Source organism: Neodiprion pinetum, chromosome 4, assembly GCF_021155775.2.
Source record: "Neodiprion pinetum isolate iyNeoPine1 chromosome 4, iyNeoPine1.2, whole genome shotgun sequence".
Lineage (NCBI taxonomy): Eukaryota > Metazoa > Arthropoda > Insecta > Hymenoptera > Diprionidae > Neodiprion > Neodiprion pinetum.
The window spans coordinates 23,850,847-23,876,082 of record NC_060235.2 but is presented as its reverse complement, the minus strand read 5'-3'; the positions used below and the strand labels follow the sequence as shown (position 1 = coordinate 23,876,082).

The following is a 25,236-nucleotide window of genomic DNA, read 5'->3' as shown; positions in this document are numbered from 1 at the left end:
GTGTGCACGTGGGACCTCACCCTAAATTGCAATGTATTTAATTTCCTTTACCAGTAATCGTTTGTTGGTCATTTGCGGCAGGAAGTCTCTCTTACTTCCTGGTTTGCAGGTGTTTGATAACCCAATCAACCCGCTTTTATAAAGTTTAAAGATGGAATGCATTGTCACATAATTCGTATAAAATCGAAGTTACACTTCGTTTCGGACCAAAGACAGGTTAGCCAGAAAATTGAGGCATTTATGCACTTAAGACTTATTTTATAGGCAGCAAAAAATAGCAGCAGTCACAATTCACTGAAAGTTACTAGCACTTTCGGCGTAAGTTTTTAGACGCAGTAGTATATAGTTAGTAGTTTATAGTAGTTTATAGACGCGGTAGTAACATCTAATGAGTTACTAAACTGCTACTGCTTTTTGCTGTCCATGAAATCTCACCTTCAACTAACAGTTAAAAGTGCTTTCCGAATCAGCTAGAAGCATTGAAAACTCTTTTAGACAAAGGTAGAACTACTTGCAAACTCGGCAGCGCAAAAGAGATGAAAGATTTTTGACAGTACGGAGAAGGTTTCCATTTACGAAATCAGTCAGAAGCGAAGTAATCAGTGAGCAGACTCGTGTGCCTGTGTTGGACAGCAGGGCAGCAGCTTGCAATAATCATGCCCGATTCTGCCGTAAAGTGCTGCCGAACCACTGAAATATAGTCATACTGGAGTGCTTGCCGTAACACGTTTAAAAAAAAAATGCAAAAAGTTCAAATCTTGATGCGGGGCAAAATAATCGACCGAAAGAAATGCAAACAATGAAAATTTCTTTTGGCCAATTATTTTACCCCAAACGTGGATTTTTAGTTTAATGTTTGGTTATATTATTAAAACATCATATAAAATCGAAATTTTATTTACAGCATATAACATCATAATTGTTCGCAATTTATTTTTAGACGACTCATTTTACCCCAATTTTTTGGCTTTTATACTTCGAAACAATGTACTGTGTAGAATATATCGTAACTCTTGATTTATACCGAATAATTTAAATATAGTGAATAAATAATATAACAAATTTTAAAAATGTCAAATATTCCATACTTTCATCTTTCTTTACAAATTTATTAGCCACGTTAAATAACAAAATCGTTGAGCTTGTTCTAAACTTTTTTTTCCTACATTTTATGAAAAGTATGGACATCAAAATTATACATTGGAATATTTTTTATGTTAAATATTGAAAAAAATAAAATCAAAAAACATCGAAAAAACCGATGTAATTAGCATTTAAATTTCCAAATGCTCGGTGCCACATGTTAACGTTATCGGAAAAGGCGCAAACTCGGTAGAAATTTTTTGTTCTAGAATATGAACATATTTTTGGGGTGAGATAAAATAAATTCAGAAATGACCAAATTAAGGAACACTCTAGACCATACGTTGGGTAAACAACGGATAATAATAATAGTAAATAATAATAAGGTATACTCTATGCATTTTTTACAATTACACAAATATTAAGAACCCCCATATCGCACGATGTTTCGTGACAGCATTCTGGCAGTTTGGCAGTTTTCTTAAAATAACACCGCAATTTTTACTAGCTGTATAATTATAGTCGCCTGCTGAGATGTTGTACGAATAGAGTATAGCGTAAAAGGGTGTAAAATCTATAAAAAAGTCGTACTGGACAAATTTTGTAATATTAGTTTGTACTTGAATGCGATACAATATTTTACTCTTTAACTTCTTTGAATAAGTTGATAAATGCACCTTGCATCACTCTTCCAGTTAGCAGTTCAACTCCTTATATCTCTATAATTATTTGCACCGACAACCAATTTTTGTATTGAGTGATATTTTTCAGTCAAATGCTTTTCTCTTTTTCCTGAAAACTGTAACATTTTTTACATCACTTTTCTCATTTCTCACTCGTTCCCACAAGTTAGAGATTAATTTAATTATTTTTTCTGTTTGAATATAATGGGAGAAGTCCCTCGTGAGCACATCAATATGTTCATATCAACCTGTGTAGCCTTGCTACGCATGTGCTTCCGGATGCTTATATTACATTGAATATCTTTGTGGCTGAGGGTTTTGTTCTTTGGTATTACGTTTTCATAGCTTCTACTATGTTCTTCTACCGTCAATATTTTCGCTAAAGAAATATCATTTGGTTCAGTTTTCACAATAACTGGAGGTAATTCAAGTTTATCTCCAGTTAACGCTTCTCCAAGTACTTTTTCTTGGGAAGGCTCTCTTGGTTCATTCTTAACAATCCTTGAAAGTGGTTCATCTTTAATGTCAATATTATAATCATCCCTGTTTTCAGTACTAATAATGGTTCCACTATCTCTGTGGCCAGGTGACTCACTTGCCATCAATCTGTGGTATTCCTTATCTAATTTTTCAGCTTTGCACGGTGCATCTAGTAATGAAGTATTTTTATCACCGGTGTCTGAGATGCGTGGCAACACCCCAGCTTTCAGTTTAATACTTGTCCCCATTATCCTATACTTCAACCAGTTTTCAGCATCCTCTTCTAGCTATAAAAAATTAATATAATAAAAAATTATACATTTTTTAAGCTTTGAATTAAGTGAGTTGGTATTTGCTGTTGAGTATTGTTTACACTAGAAGCATGTTGTATGACACAAAAAAAAAAAAAAAAAATCGGATATCTAGAGAACCTGAAGTAACAAATTTTTCAGTGGTCAAGTGGTCAATCGATCACAATGATAATGAGCTTGGAATCAAGGTGACTTAGAGCAAGTGTGTGATAAGTCAAGAGTGATTTTAATTTTTTATATTTTGCAGTATAATGTGAATAGTAAAGCATGCGTATCACTCATATTCATATTTTCAAAACTATAAAAAGTAATAACCACATCATTTTGTCTCTGTCTAAGAATAACATTATTTTCGAACTCATAACCTCAATGATTATACAGCGGTGGTATGTTTATATATTCTTTCTGTCGATATGGTCAAAAACAGATTTGGTTACTTGATGTTTACGCCTAATAGTTTAACTTACGTTAAAATGATCTCCACAACAATAGACACTGGATACATGATTGAAGTAAACATCTTTGCCTGTTCTACCGACTGCTTCGGCCCATTGTTTTCGGACAGCAGTTCCCTGTGGCAATTTAATGAATGCTTTCAAAGGCTGGTCAAAGCTATTTGACGAACATCCAGGTACAAAACACTTTTTATGCCATTTGCGTGAGCTCATTTTTGGATTATAGATCCCAAGTGTCCTAGCTCAGATACGTCTGTGCACGTAATCAATCACAACAATTTCGCCCAATTTTATGACTGACTTCATGGAGCATAATTCAGGTGGAAAGCGGAACTGTATGCATGTATACCTTATGCTCAGAGTGTATACATAATAGTTTACGTACATACATGATACTTATACTTTTTCATCGGCTGCATTTGGTGCACACATTTCATGGGTAGCAAAAAGTAGCAGCAGCAGCAATTCACTGAAAGTTACCAGCACTTCTGGCGCAAGTTTTCGCTGCTTGAAGTGCATCATTTTATTTATGAGCACTGTTGCCGCTGCGTCAAATCATTAGACTGTGATAACGGCCGTGTTCGTAAATTGACTGACAGTACTGAAAATTCCCTAGGACAGAGTCAGAGCTATTCACGAACTTGGATGCGCAAAAGAGATGAAAGATTGCTGACAGTACTGTCAGTCAATTTTCGAACACTGCCAACATCTAATAAGTTACTAAACTGCTGCTGCTTGTTGCTGTCACGGGTGCATTCACGGAGCACGTTTTAAGCGCTTTAGGCATTTTTTGCCGTTTGACTTGTCGCTTACAGCTTCGCGTGCAGCTAGCGGAGAAATCGCGTACTGTTCGACTGTCAGATCCATCAACACGTAGACGTTGACGTCGAGTTGATCCTCCTTCTCTCTGCCCTCTATACTTTCGGTAGCACGTCGCACTTGTGTACTTCTTTATTAGTGGTGTAGTTGGCGTTTAACTGAAATTTAATGTAGCGCTTTAGTTTGGAAGGTTATGGATTAAAGCTTCAGGGTGTGGCATCAAATTGTGATTTACAAAACAATGAGAATTTATCAAACGTATTATGCTATGTATAATCACTAGCCGAGTACGACAATTACTGTCGACGACGTGCAACGGTGTTTTTTTTTCACGTTACAGTTTTGACACTTGATACAGTCCCACTCTTTCACCCAACTGACAATATTTCATCGAATATACATACGCATATACATAACATAATTACATTTCATAGAACTGGTCTCATCGCATTGTAAAAGTATAAGAAGCATCACTGGAGTATCATCAACTAGTTATAGAGTTGAGAAAATTTACATGATGTGCTAGGATAGCAAGTGGTCCACCAGAGTGGACGGTGGTTGTTCACGAGGTGTTGCATACAATCTTTCCTCGTAATGTCAAGTAAATAACTCTATGTGGGATGTTCTCCAGTTCTCCCACTCCGCACGAGTTCACCGAAATGTCTCGGTTGGCCGACTACTTTGTTGTCGTCGGTTACGATCACGAGAAAGAAAGTAAGTCACTATTTCAATATTATAAATAAATCTCATTTATCAATTGCTACAACCACCCTCTTATTTCAAACTCAAAGTTAAAATGCTGCACAAAAAGTTGAGACCGAATGAATGTACGTATGTATAATATATTATAGCTTACTTCCATATTTGATCTATGCATGAATGAGTTGCTCAATGTGTATCTCAACTTATATCCTAAACAAATACTTTGTTTGTACAGCTATGGAAAATACTCTAAATTTATGTCAATAATTTTATATTATTGGTACAACTGTCATGCAAGTTTTGTTTCGAAAAGTATCGTAGAAGTATTTTCAGCTGTTTAATACCATATTTTTATTCAAACAGCAATTTAATTGTTGTCATTGATGATAATGAACTTGCACTTTGGTCTGTCGCAAGGTATTCAAATGCAAATAATATATTAGCATCTTGAAAATTCTTAGAATTACGTGACACGTTTGTCATAAGTCCCTCATATTTGGTTGTAAAACATTTGTGAAAGAACTTCTAGCACAGAGCATCTGTTATAATAATACTTGTACCAAAGAGTGATTCTAGTTTTAATGCAACAAATTGGCTTGTTTATGGTATATTTTTTATACATTATTATCGTGGTAAATGTTTATACTCAATATTCTTGTATATAATGTGAATATTTCCACAGGGAGTGGGATAAGCAATGGGATAATCCTGCAAAGGTTTCCCAAAAAAGACTGGCCAGATACACCTTTTATCGAAGGAATAGAATGGGTGAGAAGTTTCGTTAAAATCGCCAACCAACCTTTTAATCATGTTGATACTTGAAATAAGTTCTTAGAAAGTGGAAGAATCCTAAAATATTCTAGTGATTTCTAACATATGTATAATAATTTATAGTTCCAGGCATACACTTTTGAATGTTCTAATTAATGTTAGATATGAAAATCACTGCCATACTTATAAGTCACTTTTCCTTATTATTTCAGTTTTGCCAACCACAAGGATGGGCACTGTCAACGGACAGACAGGAGCCTCGTTTTTTTGTATCCATTCTAACAGACATCGATGCAAATCGCCATTACTGTGCTTGTATGTGCTTCAATGAAACAGTTTCTATAACACCCAGTAAACCAGTCGATGAAGAGGAAGACCCTGTAGATGGAGACAACCGTACTTTAGCCCGGAGTATTCCTGCCATTACTCATCATAGTATTATGTACGCGCCAAAATGTCTGGTGCTGGTTTCCAGGCTTGATTACATCGAAACATTTAGAGTATGTCATTTGATGGACTTTTCACCAACTGTAATTTTTATTGCATCTGAACAGATTCCTCTAGAAATAATAATCGGATTATAGCTTATGATTTAAAAATTATGCATGTTGCATCTTTGAAACACCTTTAAAAATGTTGACCACAGAACTGCCTCGGAATCATATACACAGTGTACGTAGAAAATCTTGGTATACCATTGGAAACACTGGTTGGAAATATTCTTGGATGTATACAAGTACCTCCTGCGGGTGGACCGCAAGTTCGCTTTAGTATTGGTGCAGGGGACCGTCAGGCACTCCAACCACCCATCAGTCCTTCACTTCCAATCACTGACACGAGTGTCAATTTACTATTCCAACAACTTGGTAAATATCTAACTATAATCGTGAGAACTTATTTCACGTTGAGAAAAGGCTTAGTGCTTACCTAAGTCACTTGAACACTATTCATTTGCAGGTATTCGTAACGTGCTTGTGCTCTTTTGCGGAGTTATGACTGAACACAAAATTCTATTCCACTCGGCGAGCTATTCCCGGTTAACAGAGGGATGCCGAGCACTTACAGCATTAATGTACCCGTTTCGATATACCCATGTTTACATTCCACTGCTACCAGCTGCTTTGGTCGAGGTTTTAAGTACACCTACTCCATTTATAATGGGTGTTCACAGTTCGCTTAAGTACGAGGTTGCAGAGCTGGTAGGTAGTATTGCTAGTTAGAGATTTGAAATATGTTGTGTGAATTTCTTATAGTAATTGTTGTATAGTATCATATATTACAAGTTTGTAGGAAGTCAAGGCTAAGGGGTCCAATTACAGAAAACATTCTTTTCAGATGGACGTCATAGTGGCCGATTTGGATGGTGGCTCTATAACAGTACCTGATGGAGTATCCTTATCATTACTCCCAGAACCTCTTTTGTCGCAAACCCAAGATGCATTGTCACTTGTTCTTCAACCAGAATTGAGCTGTGCCGACTACGCTTTTCCCCCGTTAGCAACAAGAGCACCACATCCTCCGATGCTAGATAAAGAACTTCGAGCTGTATTTATGCGTACATTTGCTCAGCTTTTACAAGGCTATCGTAGTTGTCTGACTTTGATACGAATTCATCCAAAGCCTGTCATAACTTTTCACAAGGTATGGTATATTAGGACTAATATTTTTGTTATTATTTCTTTTTTTCACGAAGAAAAAAGTCAATTAATTTCCTCCTTGTTATCACTACACTTTCAAGTATAATTTCGGGCTGGTAGCAAGTCACATTTAAAAATTTTTTTCAGATACTTTCTACAATTTTAATGTATAAACTACTTTATTTTACTAAAAAATTCCATTCAACCTGTTCGTCTATGAACACGACTGAATCAATAGTTTTTTTACGTGATTTCCAGCCTGAAAAAAAATTTCTCCATAAGGGATAGGATTACTCAAATTTTGTGAGAAACAAAGTCATTGGATGCTGAAAAAAATCTTTGCTGTAATTGTCACAGATATAATCATGTTATTTTTGTCAACTGACATCCTTGGAAAAAGTCTAGTACCAGTCGCTTCTAAATTGGTTTCTAAAACTGCAAGATTTGTGAAAGTGGTTTCATTTTTTATTAGACTGAAACTTTGATTGTAAAATTCCATTGAATAGTACAATGATAGTTTTTGTTTTTTTTTGCTAAAGTTTTGTTAGATGATAACAGCATCGAGTCGAAAATATTTAATCAGTTGTAACAGCGAACTTTTAAACTTTTTTTAATCAGTAATTTTTTTCTGGTGCTTTGATTTTCTTGTAACGATAGCTTCATGGCTATATCTCTCAACTTTTCTCCATAATAAAATAAATCTAATTTTTGCTAATAGGCTGCATTCTTGGGAGAACGAGGCCTAACTGATTGTGATTTCACAACAAGGGTTCTCGATTGCATGTTCTTCACGTCATTTATAGTTGAACGAGGGCCGCCATGGCGACCTTGCGATGTTTGGGATGAATTGCATAGTAACCTTAGTGATCACCTTAAACAAGAAGCACAGGATCATCGTAAGTATTCTTGTAATGTGATGGATGCTTTACTAGCAGCAAGGGTACTACGAAATTATTAGGGCCCAGTAGTTACTTTTCGCAAGAGAATCTTTGGCTTTAAAAAATATCTTATATTTTTCAGGATTGCTATTGACTCACATTCAAGAGTTGGCTCAGCAACTATACACAAATGAAAACCCAAATCCTCAACCCTATGTACAAAAGATTCTTAAGCCACCTGAAGGAGCATTTGCTAGAATTCACCAACCACCATTGCCACATATAAATTGTGATCAAGTACAGGCAATAATAGATGAAGGATTGGCTAAGAATAATCTCAAAGTTAGGTATGCTTTCCAATCCGAGTAACTGTATTATGAAATATATTCATTGACATTTTTAAATTTATCTGCTTTTATTCTCAGAGCGCCGAAATAACGAGCAACGATTTTTTTTTGTTCTAGATTATCTTCATTGAGGCCAATTCAGCCACGTATAGTTCCTATGGGGCCTCATATCTCAATAATCCATGACACTAGACATTTAGTAAGTAACTCGGCACGAAGACTAGAAGTATTACGCAATTGTATAAACTGTATATTTGAGAACAAAATATCCGATGCAAGAAAAACGTTTCCTGCAGTATTAAGAGCTTTAAAAAGCAAGGCAGCCCGATTGGCGCTGTGTATGGAGTTGGCACAGCATGTCGTTGGCAATAAAGCAATGCTTGAGCATCAGCAATTCGATCTTGTGGTGCGGCTAATGAATTGCGCTCTACAAGACGATTCTTCAATGGATGAACACGGAGTAGCTGCGGCATTACTTCCTCTGGCAACAGCTTTCTGTAGGAAATTATGTACTGGAATAATACAATTCGCATATACTTGCATCCAAGAGCACGCGGTGTGGCAAAACCAGCAATTCTGGGAATCGGCATTTTACCTTGATGTTCAAAAAGATATCAAACGTTTGTATCTCCCTGGTGAAAACACAGGTCAAAGGTCATTCAACGATAACGTGCTCAGTCCTATCAGCCCTCGAGAAACCAAAGAGTTCCCATTTAAAGACCGATCATCGATGTACAGAGTCCAAGAACCTTCAGCTTTAGAAATAGCTGCTGAACAGATGAGGATCTGGTCAAATATAGATGCGGAAAAACAACGTGAATTAATAATTAGTGAGGAAAGCACCATGTACAGCCAAGCTATACACTATGCCAACAGAATGGTGTACCTATTAGTACCATTAGATATCGGAGCCAAAGCTCACAGACAAGATAATGTTTATGATGATGAACGTGCGAGCAATAGCATCACTAATAGGTATGCACTGTGAAAACCGATGTACATGAGCATACTTCGTCTTACAAAGATTTAATACTTGCTATTTTCTTGTCACAAAACTCAAGCTGTATAATAATAGCTATTGCTTACTTGGTCTATTCAATTAATTATCGCGTCATGTTTGATCAACAGTGTAGCTAGTGACAGCGGAGATGCTGAATCAGGTTTTGAAGAAGCCGACCCTCGTGAAACTGGTGTTGCGGTAATACGTATGGTTTCTCGGTTCGTAGACAGAGTATGTACTGAAGGTGGTGTCAGTGCTGAGCACGTCAGATGCCTTCATCAAATGGTACCAGGCGTCGTACACATGCATATCGAAACTCTTGAAGCTGTCCATCGAGAGAGTAAACGTTTACCTCCCATTCAAAAAGTAGGATATTTTCGAGCTAACAATTATTTATTCGAAACGTATGAATTTTTTCTTGATGACTTATCTGGGTTACAAAAAGAATTTACTAGTAGTTACTTTTCTTTCGATAAAATCATTTTGAGTTATATGCTTTGGGCTTTATAATTTTTTTAAACATTTTTTTATCTCTCAGCTCAAAAATTCTTATCAGAGTTTCAGAATTAACTCAATTAAACTTTGGAAATGATAGAAACTCGTCTTTTTTTTAAACATAATTTTTATGACTAGTCATTTTCATTTCAAATTTGCGATCGAAGCATGTAGTTTGACAATCTATTTCTGTATGCAAAGAATTCCCTTTTATTTTACTTTTTCGATTTACGTTATCGCTGCCAGTCCTGACTCAATCTGTACTCTACTTGCAGCCAAAGATCCTAACTCCCAATATGTTACCTGGAGAAGAAATAATAATGGATGGCTTACGAGTATATCTGTTACCTGATGGTAGAGAAGAGGGTTCCGCAGGTCTACCAAAAGCGCCGCCTCTCTTGCCAGCTGAAGGAGCTATATTTTTGACAAATTATCGCATAGTTTTTAAAGGAATCCCTTGTGATCCATTCGGTAAGTTATTTGTAATTCATAACATGATTTTATAAACATTTCTGTTGGGCAGTACACAATACCTTATAAAAAATTTTTATATCTGAATTGTGCAAAAAATTTAATACTGTATGTTTCGGACAATGGGGTGCAGCGATGTATATCCTCAACGCAATTGGAATCCTATTCTCAATATTGCTGGCTATGCATTCATTTACATTTATTTTGAAAAAATATGAATTATAAAAGTAATCGAAAATAAAACTGATGAACTCAGTTACTCATTAGAAAGTCGGTGATTTTAAATTTAATTTTACCCAGTATAACATTGTTCGTTTCCACAATCATGAATAAATATAAATTCACGGAAAATCGGGAATTCTTAAAAATATCTAGGAATTGCAGTTCGTTATGGAGATCAAAGAAATGCTAGTTAACACATTGCTTAGGAAAAGTTACCCCATATTCAATTTAATAGAAAAGGCGGACAAAAGCTAGGGAGTTTGATTCAAGCCACAGAACTCAGATTCAGATGTAGAGGCGATCATAAAGAATATTGTACTGAATATAAAAAGTAATTTTGGTTTCATTTGATCCATGAGGTTGAATTAAGTAGACGTTTTGTGTGATAGTGTACCTTACTTTCAATTCAGAAGCAATCACAGCATGTTTAAATTCTGGCAAAATATTTTCTGTTCATTTTATCATTAATCATGTTTCATCATGTGTTTGATTTGAAAAATCTCGGAAAAGCCAGGGAACTTTCAGTGTAATATTCGTTTCATGTAATCCTTTTTCGCGAGTCAAGAGAAGAGTAGGAAAGTATCTCTGTTAGAATGAGAAAATATCCAAGATAGGGTGAGTGAGGGGAATGTATGAGGTTTTTTTTGTATCTTGTGTTGAATCTAATTTAAATACTTTGTATAAGTGGGATTTGTTTCCAAACTTCAGTTTGAGAGTGACGATTCTAATCACGTCTAGCTACCTAGTTTTCAGATGATCATGTACCAGGTTTGTTGATTGTCTGTAAGTATGAGCATGTAACCATGTTATGCTTGTCACTCTGATAGTTTTTGCAATTACTTGATGTTTTAATTTCAAAATTTATTTCCTTATTCCTCGGTTTTCCTGTGTATTGATTTATGTGAACAGAATTATCACAGGCGATTCCGTGTCCAATCTAGGTGGATTATCTCTATCTCTATTGAATAGTTTCGTTGGTGTTCATGCCTTTTCTGTTGGTGCAATTGTTTGATCTCTGTTTTACTAGCCTGTGAGCAGTTGGTGGTACGAGCTTTTCCGGTAACATCGTTGACAAAGGAGAAGAAAGTTACAGCTCCGCACTTGGCTCATTTAGACCAATGCCTCCAAGAAGGTTTGCAACTGCGCTCGTGTACTTTTCAACTGATAAAACTAGCTTTTGACGAAGAAGTGACTGCAGAAAATATCGATACATTTAAGAAATTGGTTCATAAAGAGCGGTATCCTCCACATATCTTTCATCACTTTGCGTTCAATGGGCAAGTTATGGTAACACAAACTACTCACCATAAGGGAAAAGAGAAAAATGCCACTCTCAAGTAAGTAGTGTTTCAATAAGTAGATTCTTGTCAAATCCTACTAAGTTACATAAAAATGAATGTTTTCCAATACTTTAGGGGCTTCGCGAAGAAAACACTTCTGAAAACTGCACGAAAGGCAGGATTCAAACCCAAGCCATCCTCTAAAAGGCAGAAATATGTTTTACCAAATATGAATTTGACAAGTAACAATAAATACATGACTTCACCTGGCAGAATGAGTCTCCCTGTTACAGATAATACGGATTTGAGCCACGACGATGATTTAAGCAGTGAGTAATATTAGTCTGATAAAAAATGAAACAAATGGGAAAGCTTTATACGTATAGCAGCTGCTTTTTTTTTTAAATAAAGAAATATTTTCATAATATTCATAAAGATTCTCAGCTCACTATCGTTATACCTAAAACATAATGGATATATGTACAGTGATGCAACATGGTATTAGCTTTTACACTGATTTATCCGAATCATCTAGCCCAATTGATCACAAACAGATTTTCGAAATCTATTCAGGTGTGTCACAATATTTCGGAACATCGTAGGTCTAAAGATAATAAGCCAACGGTTTTGCCAAAATGTGATGAAGATTTACTCTGTTTAGATCAATGACAACTATATTTGAGAGGTTTTTCTATATCATTTCTAGAATGAATCATGAGACAACGCTAACTAGGTAGTTTTTAATGACATAAAGGTAGTTTTTAACATTACATCGATCTTAAATAGTGATTTTTAACTTCGCAGTTGATGAATTCGAGATTCCTGGAATCATGCCGCAACTCCCAACAGATGCAAAAACCCTGGAACGCCTGTCTGAACGAAGCTATGTCAGAGACTGGTATCGGCTGGGATTATGCCCGAGTAGTCCACAGAATAACCGACGAAATGAACCGTTTCGCTTGTCTTCTGTAAACTGTGCATACATGATGTGCAGGAGCTACCCGGCCCTCTTAATAGTTCCTAATAGCGTAACAGACGAAAGTATTCGGAGGTTCTGCCGCTTGTACAGACATAGTAGAGTTCCAGCTATTACGTGGCGACATCCCAGAACGAAAGCTCTGTTAATAAGAGGTGCAGGTTATCATGGCAAAGGTGTAATGGGAATGCTAAAGGCGCATCCATCATCAACTGGGAACATCAAAGGTCTGTATTCAGAATGTTAAATTTTTGACAAAATCATCAAAGAGTTTTACGCATAATCTCTTCAAGTTATTACAGTAATGAAATCAATCAATCAATCGATATGTACTTTTAAATAGCTACCTCTTCTGAAAGTACCTCGTCCTTGGAGCAAGAAAAGTATATGATGGCACTTGTCGCAGCAACTCCACTTTCTGTATTGCGACAAGGTTCTGCTTGGGGCATGTCTGATAGCTCCCTTAGCATCGATTCGTTGTTTTTGGCTGCTGAAGACCGTAATGCAACGCCTGAACAATCAAGACGGAATCCTTTCAATAAGGCCATTGGCACACTTGGGTATGTATCTCAGTACTCACTCTTTGATATCATGGATGGAAATGTTTGCACCAATCTCGTTGTGCACGATGTAGATGCACTTACACACACACACACATATTTGTTCATCCTCAGTTAATTCTCAGTTTATACACACGTTAGAATCTTCAAGGAAGCTGCAATATCTTTTAGTAACATGGGATTGTTTATTCTAATTTTTGTCCATTCACAAATTATATTTACTTTTAAAGTATATTGAATAATTTATATTAAGTATCGCACATATCTAAATGCTGTGTTGTGCGCTAAGCATGTGCTTTGTATTTATTCTCATTGTCCGATTAGATGGTATTGCTTGCCTGATTCTGCGCTCTCTAACTTAGAATGTTCCCAAGATCATCGGGTGGCAAAGGGCCTAAAAACTTTGGACGTTGGGGTTCTCTTAAGGACAAAAGGCATAATTCTCAGGCTTCTCTTACGACGGTCAATCAGCGCGGTACCGTCCGACATTCTGCAGATTCAGACAGTGGAACTGAGTGTGTGCACACATTTCAACGTGCAGCGCTTTATATTCTTGGTGAAAAAGCTCACATGAAGGTAAAGTTTAAGTGCGTTTTATAAATAAAATGTAGATTATTCATGTGACTTTCATTTTTACGAGGATAGGAAAATTTATTCTTGCGTGGAGACCCATTTTCAGATTTAAATCAATTTTGCAAGTTCTTTATTTGTAAAATCTGCTCCGTCGATTCATCCTTGCGATTATGCAATGACTATATTATTTTCCATTGTCAATACTTCGTATTTTCCTAACATTAGAAGTGGTTTCTTCTACATTCATATTTCATATTAATGTGAGCTATATGTTTTACTAAAATTGTACAGTGAAAAAATATTAGGGTAATATGGTTATTGGTGAGTAGTCAAGGCGATATTTACTTTATGTAATTCAGTTGAACATGTTGAATTCTTCCAACTGTTTTGATGATATATATTTAAATACTTTTCACCTATTACAGGGCGTTAAGGCCGAATCTGCACCAAAAACAGACTTTATACCGGTCGAATATTTTGATGTGAGACATACGAAAGCTGCTTTCAAGAAACTGATGAGAGCCTGTGTGCCGAGTTCACTCAATCCAGAACCCGAGCAAAGCTTCTACAAGTAAGTAAAGTATAAACGAGGCCAAATCATTTTAGAATTCGATGGTTTCTGAAAATTGCATTGTGTTTCAGTAATTTTACACCATATCTATATTATAGCTGCATCAATACAAAAAATTTGAAGTGAAATGTTATTAATAGTCCTGTAAAACTGAAGTACATAAAACCTGCTTCTGTTTACAGGTTGATTGAAAGCTCGGAATGGTTGCAGCAATTACAGAGCACAATGCAACTGGCTGGTGCTGTAATAGATTTAATGGATGTACAAGGTTCTTCCGTAACTCTTTGCCTTGAAGATGGCTGGGATACGACAGCGACAGTTTGTTCGATAGCCCAAGTGTGTCTGGATCCTCACTATAGAACGATCGATGGGTTTAGAGTTTTGATAGAAAAAGAATGGCTTGGATTTGGTCATAGATTTGGGCATCGAAGTAATCTGGCAGTAAATTCGCAAACGACCAATTTCACACCTACGTTTCTTCAATTCTTGGACATCGTGCATCAGATACAAAAACAGTTTCCCCTAGCATTTGAGTTCAATGATTACTACCTTCGGTTTCTCGCTTATCATTCAGTATCTTGTCGTTTTAGAACATTTCTGTTAGATTGTGAATTTGATAGAGTAGAATGCGGTATTACTGCTGTCGAGGACAAACGGGGTTCATTAACTAGTCATCATAAAGGAGTTGACACCGGAAGCGATGACGAAACTGTGTATCCTGGTGGAAGGTTAGCAGGAACAAATACCGGCTCTAATCTTGGCCAGAGTATATTCGATTACATTGAAAAACAGCATGCCAGGTCACCATTGTTCTACAACTTTATGTATACCCCAAACACGGAACATCCAGTAAGTTGGTTTTTTTTCGTGGCTGAATACTGTAGTAAATGATTTCTCTTGAGCGGTACTAATTTTACATGAAAGACAAATCCGGATAAATTTTCATTCTTACCTTGTTTAGCAATCAACACATTGGATTGAGCATAACTTGTATAATAGAGTTTGCATCATGTGTAGGTTCTTCGACCAGCATCTCACCTACCCAGCCTAGAAATTTGGCAGTATTATTTAGATGAGGAACTGGCACATGGACCGGGATATGATCTTGAAGTCTTGCAGTTAGATTCTGAACAAGAAGAGGAGGCTGAAGCTGCGGATGGAATCGTGAAAAGTAATCGGAAAGTTGTCACTCTTGGGTATGTATTGAAAAAAGTGATGACTAATTAACAGTAATTTTAAAGTAAGAAGTGAAACAGCCACATAATATTTAGCAACCTTATTTACTGTAAGGTGGACAATTGAAATAATTAGATATATTTTTTCGCGCTTATTTCGGAAATTTTAACGCTGCATGGTAATCAGCTTACGTTAACTCCAACTAATAACATTTGACATTGTTCTCTAGATACGATGGAATAAGTACTATGGTACCGGATCAGTTCTCACATTTATTAGAGGAAATCCATAAACTTGAGACCGAACTTGGGCACTTACCACAAAAGTGGAAAGTATTGTGGGACAAACTGGAGTTACCCAACACAGATTCTCTTACGGTAAGGGCTGATGATTTATTATTGATTTAGTGCATGGGTCCTCACTCTCAACTTTAGCACCATAGCGGAAGAATAGCAAGGGTCATCTATTTTCATACCGAGAATAGACAGTAGTTATTTCACGATTTAATAAGTGGAAACAACAGTGTTAATTTTCATAGGTATCAATATTTCATAGGCGGGCACTTGCGCGAGCCGAAGACAAATATTGAAAATACGCAAAGCCTAAAAGTCAGCAAGTTTTTTTATTGCAGAGCACAACAAAGAGCACTTTTTAGTAGTATTAGGACGTGAAAGTGTTCGTTTTTGTTCTGTTTGGAGCACAAACAAGTCCAAACAAAAGAAGATACGTAAACCATACTTTCCTTACATAAAATTGGTTATAGCAAAAATATTTAATTGCAGTGATGGTAGCACAAATTGTTTGTTTTTTCGATATATTAATTTTCGAATTCACATACGCTGTTTAGCGAAATGTGATGTAAATTAGCATCAAGTTCGTTCACTACTTCTTTCTATGAACACAATCGAGCAACGTTTGGTTCTCGCGAAAGCCGATAACTGTGTAGAGACACGCATGAGCCATATCCTTAAAGTTCAACTAAATTTGACCCTATCACTTGTGCTTATTCCACTTTCGAATCGGTTTTCAAACTCACCTCTATTTCAGCGCCATGCATCATTTAGCACAGCCTTAGTGAGGTATCATGGTCGGTTAATCCACAAACGGTCCACTTTAGAACTTCTCTTAAGAGGAAAAATGGCTGGGGGTAACACAGCTGGAAATGAAAGTTCTGTGTACACTCATCCACACAGGTGAGAAAATGATTGCAGTGGAAACTTACTTATTCGACCTTCGGTTATTCAATCACAATTCCAGATTGTTCATTAATATTAATGGAGGATATTCGCTAAATATTGAAAATAAATTCAGACATATTTACCGATTTACATTTTTCTCCGTTACTAAACAGATTCGAGAGAATAGATTCGGCTATGCGTACTCATTGTGACTCGTGTGCTGGCGTTCTGTGGGGTCCGCTTAAAGCCGGAATGAGATGCGTTGATTGTGGCCAAGTATGTCACGATAAGTGTGCCGAATCCATGCCGAAAAACTGTACGAAGTATAATAAGGCAGTAGCAGAAAACTTACAATCTCACACACTGACAAGGAGTGGTGGAGATAACGGAAGTGTTAATTCGAGTAAGTGTAAATAATCGTTTACTCATATAGATGGTTAATTGAAGAATTGTTTAATTTTGAAAGCGAATGTGTCGGCTATAGGTGTCACGACAATTCAAACATCTTCGCAACAATATTATGAACAGTTCTCAAGTAATGTCGCTGAGAATCGAACTCACGAAGGATATCTTTACAAACGCGGTGTTGTACTAAAGGGATGGAAACAAAGATGGTTTGTTTTGGATTCTATAAAACATCAATTAAGGTATTATGACGCTATGGAAGATTCTCACTGTAAGGGATATATTGGTACGTTTACTTTATATTATCGAAATTCCGAGAAAATATGATTCCAGGTATCGAAAACGACATTTGTTCATTTTACAGATCTGGCTGAAGTAGTGTCTGTTACACCAGCAGCACCGACTCCTGGTCCGCCAAAGAAAACGGACGATAAATCATTTTTTGATGTAAATATTGTTTTCATTTCAGTGGAGTGAGAAAGATAAAATTTTCTTTCTCTATCGTTCATAACTTAAAACCATGTTGACATTTCAGCTGCGTACTAATAGACGAACTTACAACTTTTGTGCCGGAGATGCAGCTACGGCGCAAGAATGGATCGAGAAAGTTCAAGCATGTTTGCAGTAGTGTCTCTGATAAATTATAGTTACAATTTAAATTGTGCAAGTGACTGATAGAATAATTGAAATTTTTATTTTGTTACATACCTTTGTATAGTGTAATCCTATGGCGTATGCGTTGTGTGGCTGCAGTATTTTTACTTTAGTTGTACTTTCCAAGTCAAAATTAACTGATGGTACGAGGTATTCAGCCACGCAGGAGGGAGACATCTCTCAACCAGCCCAATTAATAGAAATGACAACAAATGTAATATTGTATATTATTATGTTGAATTTGATTATATTATATTTCACATCAGATATGCAGCATAGCTGGAAGATAAATGATCATTCAAATTTATTATCTGTTAAGTTTTCCTTCAGTTGTCTTCGATTTTATACATTTTCAACAGAAAAATGTGAAAATATATATCATCTGTATAGATATAGTCGAATTAATTAGTAGATTATCTGTACATGTATATGTATCACGATATATTTCTTGATAAGATGTCTTGTCCTTGGGTAAAAACTTTTCCGATCGTTCATCTTCTTTAGGTACTTGAAGCGTATCAGGGTAGCGACATGCGGTAATTAACGCCCTAATTGCATTGGAATGCTTGTAATGTAATTAATGTGAAGTGTTTAAGCTATAACAGATTAAAAAGAATAATTATTATAATTGGTAATGCGGCGGAAATGTAGAAAAAAACAAAAAGGTCCAGACTCAGGGATGAAATATAACCAAAGTCCAGTGGACCAATTCAGTTATGGTATCTATAGATCTAAATTATCTCTGCCACTTTAACTAAACTATATCATTTCTCTGATATTATGTGAAAAGTAATAAAATTGTAAAAGTCATTCGCAAACTTTCTTCATTATAGGAGCCTTGACGTATCACTGTTTTAATTATGATGAGAGAAATTAGGCACATGTTAGAAAATTTACCTAATCATTTCAGACTATAGAACACTATCAAATTCGTAAGTGTCATTTAGTCGTATTAACTTAGATTAGTAAAAAATTTGTAACCATTGAAATTTAACTTTAGAACCCTTGTTAATATCGGCGTTAAAAAAAACACATTCAACTACTTTTCGAAAAGTTCATATAATTCGTCCGATTTTGGTGATTAGTATAAAATGTTTTATTCATTAATGAATATAATACAATTCATCTGAGACATTTTATTTTTTTTAGAACTCATCAGTTGGTTAAAAATAATTAGGTTTGTACAATCGTTATAATGTACTAGGGCTGTGCAGGTTCTCAAAATCTCGGGAAAAAAGTTTGGGTTCGGGACGGGTTTGTATCGGATCGGGTTTTTTAGCGATCCTGGAATAGTCGGGAAACCGGGAATCTTCGGAAAAGCAGAAATCTTTGAAAAACCGTAAACGTGGGCAACTTAACTTACCCCATGTTTATAATATTCGACATGTACTAAATAGCAAGTAGTATATCTAAATGATATCAATATTTTCAGTAAAAATAAAATCGGTCGATTGATGTGGATTTGTCGATGAAAAATGATATAGAATAATATTATTTCTCTGAAGTTGTTGATGCAATGAGGTCTCTTGAAATTTATCGTCTTAAAAAATTTACTTGTCTCACCGGGCAGTTTTCAATTTTAAGCATTTTTGTTTAAAACACGTTTTTGACCTGACCGTACGTTCAATACATCCTTAAAGCAACGTGTGTTTGATCACCTAACGATCTCTCTTACCTAACTCTCATATGTTCATTGTTAATTGTTTTTTCAATTAACGGAGAACAACGGATGCTCTCTTGTTATGCGATTTCTGGGAAAACTTGGGATTCGGCACCCCAAAGATCGGAATTACTTATCTATACCCCGGTCAAAGAAAAAAAGAAATTAGTAAATAGCAATTTGAATTTGAATTTGAATGAAAACAAAAGCCTTTCTTGCCGCGATCGAGTGAAGTATTGATTCGAGTGAACCTTTCGATGTGTTTCCGAAATTGAGTCAACTAAATATCATTTCATTTGAAGAGTATGTATTGTTCCTCCAAGTCGCATGTACCTTGACACAAACAATCGGGTACTTCAAACAAAACAAGTACGTGGATATAGGCAACACAAAATTTACATCGATTGAATGCCACACTTTGTTAATCTAATCGGAGCTTGTTTGGCCTAAATGGTTGAATCAGTTGCATCAATTTGAAACAAGTTGACAATATCTTCATTGTAAACATCAGTTTACTAGTACTAAAAACGGCCACTAGGCGGTGAACTTTCTCGCCACTAAAGTAACCTCAGAGATACATAAGTATGAATCCGGGTGATCGTTCTGTAAGCCGGATAGGCCTAACAGAAGATAAAGTGGTTGTCAGACCTTACAAGACCGAAATGAGCATAGTGCCAAGTTTCGAATCATCGCAACTGATATTGATTGCAAATAAACAAAAATTAGTGGTACATGTACAGTTTCTACTTCTACATGGAAATCTGTTTTCGGGTTTTATTCATTAAATATGTAGTGAATCCTAGGAAAAATTGAAGTAAAAAAATCATGAATGATATCATTCGAAGAATACGTTTCGTGCGTCTGAATAACTCTAATGTTCGGTCAATTCAACAGATTTTTGTAACAACAAATTTCATTATCTGTTTCAACCGAACTCTTGACTCAACAAAACATGAATGAAAACAAGTTCAATTTGTTTTGATACAAAAATTACAAACATTATACAATCTGGTTTAAAATCCGCATTTTTTCGCGATTTCAATGAGAATAAACTTGACGAAATTTAAACGATAAAAATGGTTTCTAGTTTTCTTTACCACTATTTTTTGCTTTATTCATGATACGATTTCCAAAATGATTCATTGTTCAAGGTAAATTCAAAAAACTGTATAACCATTAATGAATAAGTGGAAATTGTTCGGAAATAATATGTAATGGAGTAGACTTATTATAAATTCATTAAAATTATTATTAGAAAAATTAATCAGCCATACAAAAATTTGTATAAGATATAAAAAAACTTGAACATATTTTCTATTTTGAACAATGACTAAACCGCGAGACATAACTAAACAAGGAAGTTTCCTTCATTTAACGCCAGGACACTGAGTAGACGTATATGTACCTAAACGTATGTTGAATTTGACGCGAGTGCGCCCTTAATAACATTCAAATATAAATACACATTATCGTGTACGAAAGTGTAACAAATGTTAGCTTGATAAACGTTATAATGTCCTGTACAAATTCATCGATTCGATCTGTTGCGAAAACAGTGCTTTATGTAATGCACATTACAAGTGTATAAGGTCACAAGCATGTTGGGGTTACCACCACGTGAGTATATACTTTATACTAGCAATTAGAGAGTTTTTAAGACAGTGTTGCTAATTCTTTGACACGCTAAGTCAATACTCGATCGAGGACGTAATATCATGTGAGACGTGCCTGAATATCCCATAGTTATCTTACTAATAACGCACCATACTTAATTTATGATGTTCCAATAAACTTAATGTAATGAATTTATATTTTTGTATTCAAAATCGAATTAATTTTCACGGCTTAGAATTTATGACAACGTTTAAAACATACTTGTATTTTACGATCTTTATAATTTTTGTTCTGACGAATTTCATTTATAATTTTCTGAAAATGGTTACCAATAATTTAAATCTCTGCACACTAAACACGTTGACTTGCCGGGTGCCGTGTTGGGATATTTTACCTTTGTTTGCAGTGGGATGTATACCGTTTGTGAACGTGGTCAAAAATAAAATCAAAATGGGAGCAGTATTATCGACATTTAAATCAATCAAAATCCTTATTCAGCAAGTTTCACATCATTCAACCAACTGTTAGTTATCTCGTGTAATGCAGTTGAAACATACTTGTGTTTTACGGTTACCAGCGCAATGGCGAGACTAATATTTTTCACATTCTATAATTCTGGTTGTACTTACATTTTCCAACGTCAGCTCTGTCAAATTCGAGATTCGAAATATTTTGGAGGATTTGTATAAACGAAACCGATTATGTCTACGTAGGAGACGTGTGACTTTTAATAACAAAATTTTTAAATAAATCTCTCATGTTTAATTAATGTGATATATGTATTTTATTTTAGTTCATCACCGATGATTTGGATGATATTCAAAGTAATACGTATTAGAAACAAATTATCTAATTAAAGTGACGATTTATTTATATGAAGTGAGTATAAATAAAATATTGAGTATGCGGTACGTCACTACATCTTTGAGAATTTATGATATTTTATCGGAAATGAAAAGAAAGCACAAATTTAATCATAAGTTTGTAATGAGAAGACGCACATTCTTGCGTATGTTTTTGTTACCTCCGGACAATTAAACAAGAATTTTTTCACCCACATAATCACTATAATATGGCATACTTTCATTAACCGAGGTATCAAAGCTGTTTGCGGATTATTCGAATCAGAAATTCAGATCTATAAGTCTACTGTTTCACAGTTAGAAAAACTACAATTTTTTTTAAAATTTACATTCTGTCAAGGTGTAAGGTACTCCTAATTCTTATATTATACTTTATCATCGAGAATCTACAATAGCTTTCAAAAATTAACTGAACACAGTTTTCAAAAAAATATTTAAAATTACTTTATTATACTCAAAAAAGTTTTTTCGAAAATTTTAATCTATTCTGCAGTAAACAGTTTTGTCGGTGAGGGCTAAATTTTGAACGATCAGAATTCAGTTTTAATATTATGCTGAAAGTGAGTAGCCTGAGAAATTAAAAATCCGTATAGCCAATTTGTAAATAGTCGAAATTCCGTGCCACCGAATATTTAAGTAATAAAATTTCCAAATATTATGATTTACCGAACAGACAAAATTTACGATGACGAAAACTCTGAAAAAATTTACTGATTTAAACAGAGGTAGTGAGGTTTTCTGATTTATTGATTTCACACGTCAATTCATTACATGATAGGAACCGTTTTGTATCCTACTTGTGGATATATACAATATAATGTATATATCACGTAATAATAATTTTTATTATTATTTCTTTGAAATTACAGTTCGTTTGAGCGACTAATTATATATGTAGTGGAAAATATATACTTCATTTATTTTTTACATCGTGGGGTACAATTTTAATTTCCTCAAACTTCTTCTTATACCCACATAACTTTATTTTATTATGTTATTCGTTTTTAACTTACTTCCTGTACTCTAATATCTTCAACAAACTTCTTCAATGTCCCAAAACAATAACTTGACTAAAATTTCATAACTTCGTTCAACCATTCTCTTAACTGAGGTCCTAACTATTTTGATAGTTTGTAAAAAAATCATTTTAAATGGATAAATTTGAATACAAATTATAAGTTAGAAAAGTTAGCAATTCGAAGCAATGCGTGCGTACTCAACCATGCGTACGAACAATTAACCTCGTATATATACTTCCAGAATTATTCCGATGACTATTCCTTCAGTAGCATTTTCGACATTCTCGGGAAAAACTTTCATTGGAAACTTTTCTTTCCAAGACATTTGAATCACCAAAAATATTTCGAATGTCATATTTTTGTAAAAGAAATATCCGGAGAATACCAAACAAGTTTTTCACGGACCGTTGCGTTCGGAATACTTTTATCGGATAGTAATGAAAGGTATGCAGTCTATCTTCTATAGGCTCAACGAAGTTCAAAATACCCAGAAACATATACCAATGGTAAATTCTACGATCTATACTTAGTACGATCTGCGAAGAATTATACTTCTCGTAGGGACCCGAAATGTACAAATTTTATTTCCGATAAACCTGAAAAGAGTATATTTTTTTTTTAAACAGATATAATTAAAGACATAGGAAAAATGTGCATTTCTGTAATTCCTGCGTACATTTTTCTGGTCATCTTCTTTACAGAAATAAGAAACGAAACTTTTTTCAGACAGTGGATTTAAAGACTGAGAAAAAAAAAAAAACATCGATTGATTGTGAGACTTTTTTACAATTGCCGGGATACGATTTGGGAAATAATAATGATTAATTGGAATATTTAATAGGTGAACCGATAGTATTCAGACTTTGTGACATATGCATGGTCGATGTTGAAAATTTACGTTTATAATGAAAGAAATCATCATCAGGAGTCACTGCATAAGTTTCACTCTACATCGAATAAAAGTGAATCAGCAATTAATGTCGATTACTTACCCGAACAAAATGAAATTTCATTACCTCATCTGTGCAATTAATAACACCCGATGACCTTTAATTACTCAATTGTTATTCCAACATCTTTTTACAGCGTTTATCAATATGAATTGTATGCAAGAAACTATCTCAATACGAATAATTTTAAATGTTTTATCTCGTGGCAACGCACTGCGCCTCACGATCACACGACTACATAATGCAACCCAGAATTCAGTTACTAGATCAGGTCACTCCACGCTTGAATATTTTAATTGCGTCGACTCATTGTGCGATGAAGAGAGAAAGGAATAACATATGACGTCATTTATGCCAGCGCAAGTTTTAATCACGAAATATGTAACTATACGAACTACGCATATTATTATGGACGTGCACTGCATCCTTTCGTACATACTTGATGTATTCATTATTTTTCAATATTCGTCTCGCACATCGAGTGAAATCGAATTTGCAGCAAAATTTCAAGTATCGCGTTCGCAAATAAGAAACAAAAAAAAAAAATCTCCGGATCGTACGGATCATACAAACCCTACAATGATCTCAGTTATTCTTTCCTTTTCGAATTACAGGCAGGCTGCAGTATAATAAGATCAAGCACGAGTATATTATATAAACATTTTCAGTTAATAAAGAACATGTAAATAGCAAAGCAACAAGTGAATCGCGGTATCGTAACAGCCCTAAAACAGACCGAGAGTCGATATTGCTCTGGAATACTTTTACGAGGAGACTGAAAAATCGCCTCCCTCCCCCCCCCCCCAAAAAAAAAATAAAAAAAAATAACGGTGTCGATATTTTCCATTCCGTAAGACGAATGGTATGTATGCAGATAAATCCTTCAGCGAGAAGTTAAGATTGTCACCACAGCTGTCTTGCCGTCGTTTTATACGTTACATACCTATATTTCATTGGCGATAAGTGAGAGGCAAGTACGAATATCCGTGCTCTTTGACACGGTAGAGAGTATGTATTGGGATACGACCTGTCATAAGGTTCGCGGGGATATCTCTGTGCGTCCTGGTGTTTTTAAGCGTCGAAATATACCAATTGTAATCGTTACGTTTCGCGAAGTTCATTGAGCGGGACTGTTTTTTTTTTTTTTTTTTTTTTCTTCTGCCATCAGAATTTTCCGACCAAACCAATCGACGAATCGTGGAGAGAAGTCAGAGAGGGAGTGATAGGACTGTTCCGGTCCCTCATCCTCCCACCCACCATTGCAAAAGACCTTCCTCGTAGGTCTTTCGCCGGTTACAAGTTCAGTCGAGACGCTTCGCTCCGGCGCAGCTCGAATAAACGCCGTACCGGCGATTGTTTGTTGCTTGTTTTTTTTTTTTTTTTTTTTTTTTTTTTTTATTTTA

General features: G+C 35.3%; 2 protein-coding genes across 9 annotated transcripts; one reads left to right on the top strand and one right to left on the bottom strand.

Annotated features, from left to right (window-relative positions):
• Window positions 1–881: 881 nt before the first annotated feature.
• On the bottom strand, window positions 882–3,894 carry LOC124217562 (uncharacterized). Of its 4 annotated transcripts, none has more exons than XM_046623381.1 (3): window positions 3,826–3,894; window positions 3,025–3,129; window positions 882–2,533 (listed from the first exon to the last, which is right to left on the bottom strand). In XM_046623381.1, the coding sequence occupies exons 1-3, from the start codon at window positions 3,877–3,879 to the stop codon at window positions 1,949–1,951; spliced, it is 744 nt and encodes a 247-aa protein (XP_046479337.1). In that variant the 5' UTR covers window positions 3,880–3,894; the 3' UTR covers window positions 882–1,948. The 4 variants fall into 4 exon arrangements, with proteins under 4 accessions (XP_046479337.1, XP_046479338.1, XP_046479339.1 ...); XM_046623382.1 differs by lacking the exon at window positions 3,826–3,894 and adding an exon at window positions 3,402–3,557; XM_046623383.2 differs by lacking the exon at window positions 3,826–3,894 and adding an exon at window positions 3,398–3,553.
• Window positions 3,895–3,939: 45 nt separating this feature from the next.
• Window positions 3,940–18,537, top strand: Sbf (SET domain binding factor). 5 transcript variants are annotated; one of them, XM_046623359.2, is made up of 26 exons: window positions 3,944–4,545; window positions 4,623–4,658; window positions 5,216–5,301; window positions 5,517–5,804; window positions 5,951–6,170; window positions 6,262–6,503; window positions 6,640–6,945; window positions 7,660–7,837; window positions 7,962–8,166; window positions 8,284–9,141; window positions 9,295–9,532; window positions 9,937–10,132; window positions 11,382–11,691; window positions 11,770–11,963; window positions 12,439–12,837; window positions 12,954–13,170; window positions 13,545–13,746; window positions 14,169–14,314; window positions 14,497–15,163; window positions 15,332–15,510; window positions 15,720–15,867; window positions 16,538–16,683; window positions 16,842–17,071; window positions 17,153–17,359; window positions 17,438–17,520; window positions 17,609–18,537. In XM_046623359.2, exons 1-26 carry the CDS (start codon window positions 4,452–4,454, stop codon window positions 17,699–17,701), a joined length of 6,168 nt encoding a protein of 2,055 aa, XP_046479315.1. In that variant the 5' UTR covers window positions 3,944–4,451; the 3' UTR covers window positions 17,702–18,537. The 5 variants fall into 5 exon arrangements, with proteins under 5 accessions (XP_046479318.1, XP_046479315.1, XP_046479314.1 ...); XM_046623358.2 differs by having other exon boundaries at window positions 3,945–4,545; window positions 13,533–13,746; XM_046623361.2 differs by lacking the exon at window positions 4,623–4,658 and having other exon boundaries at window positions 3,945–4,545.
• Window positions 18,538–25,236: the final 6,699 nt, after the last annotated feature.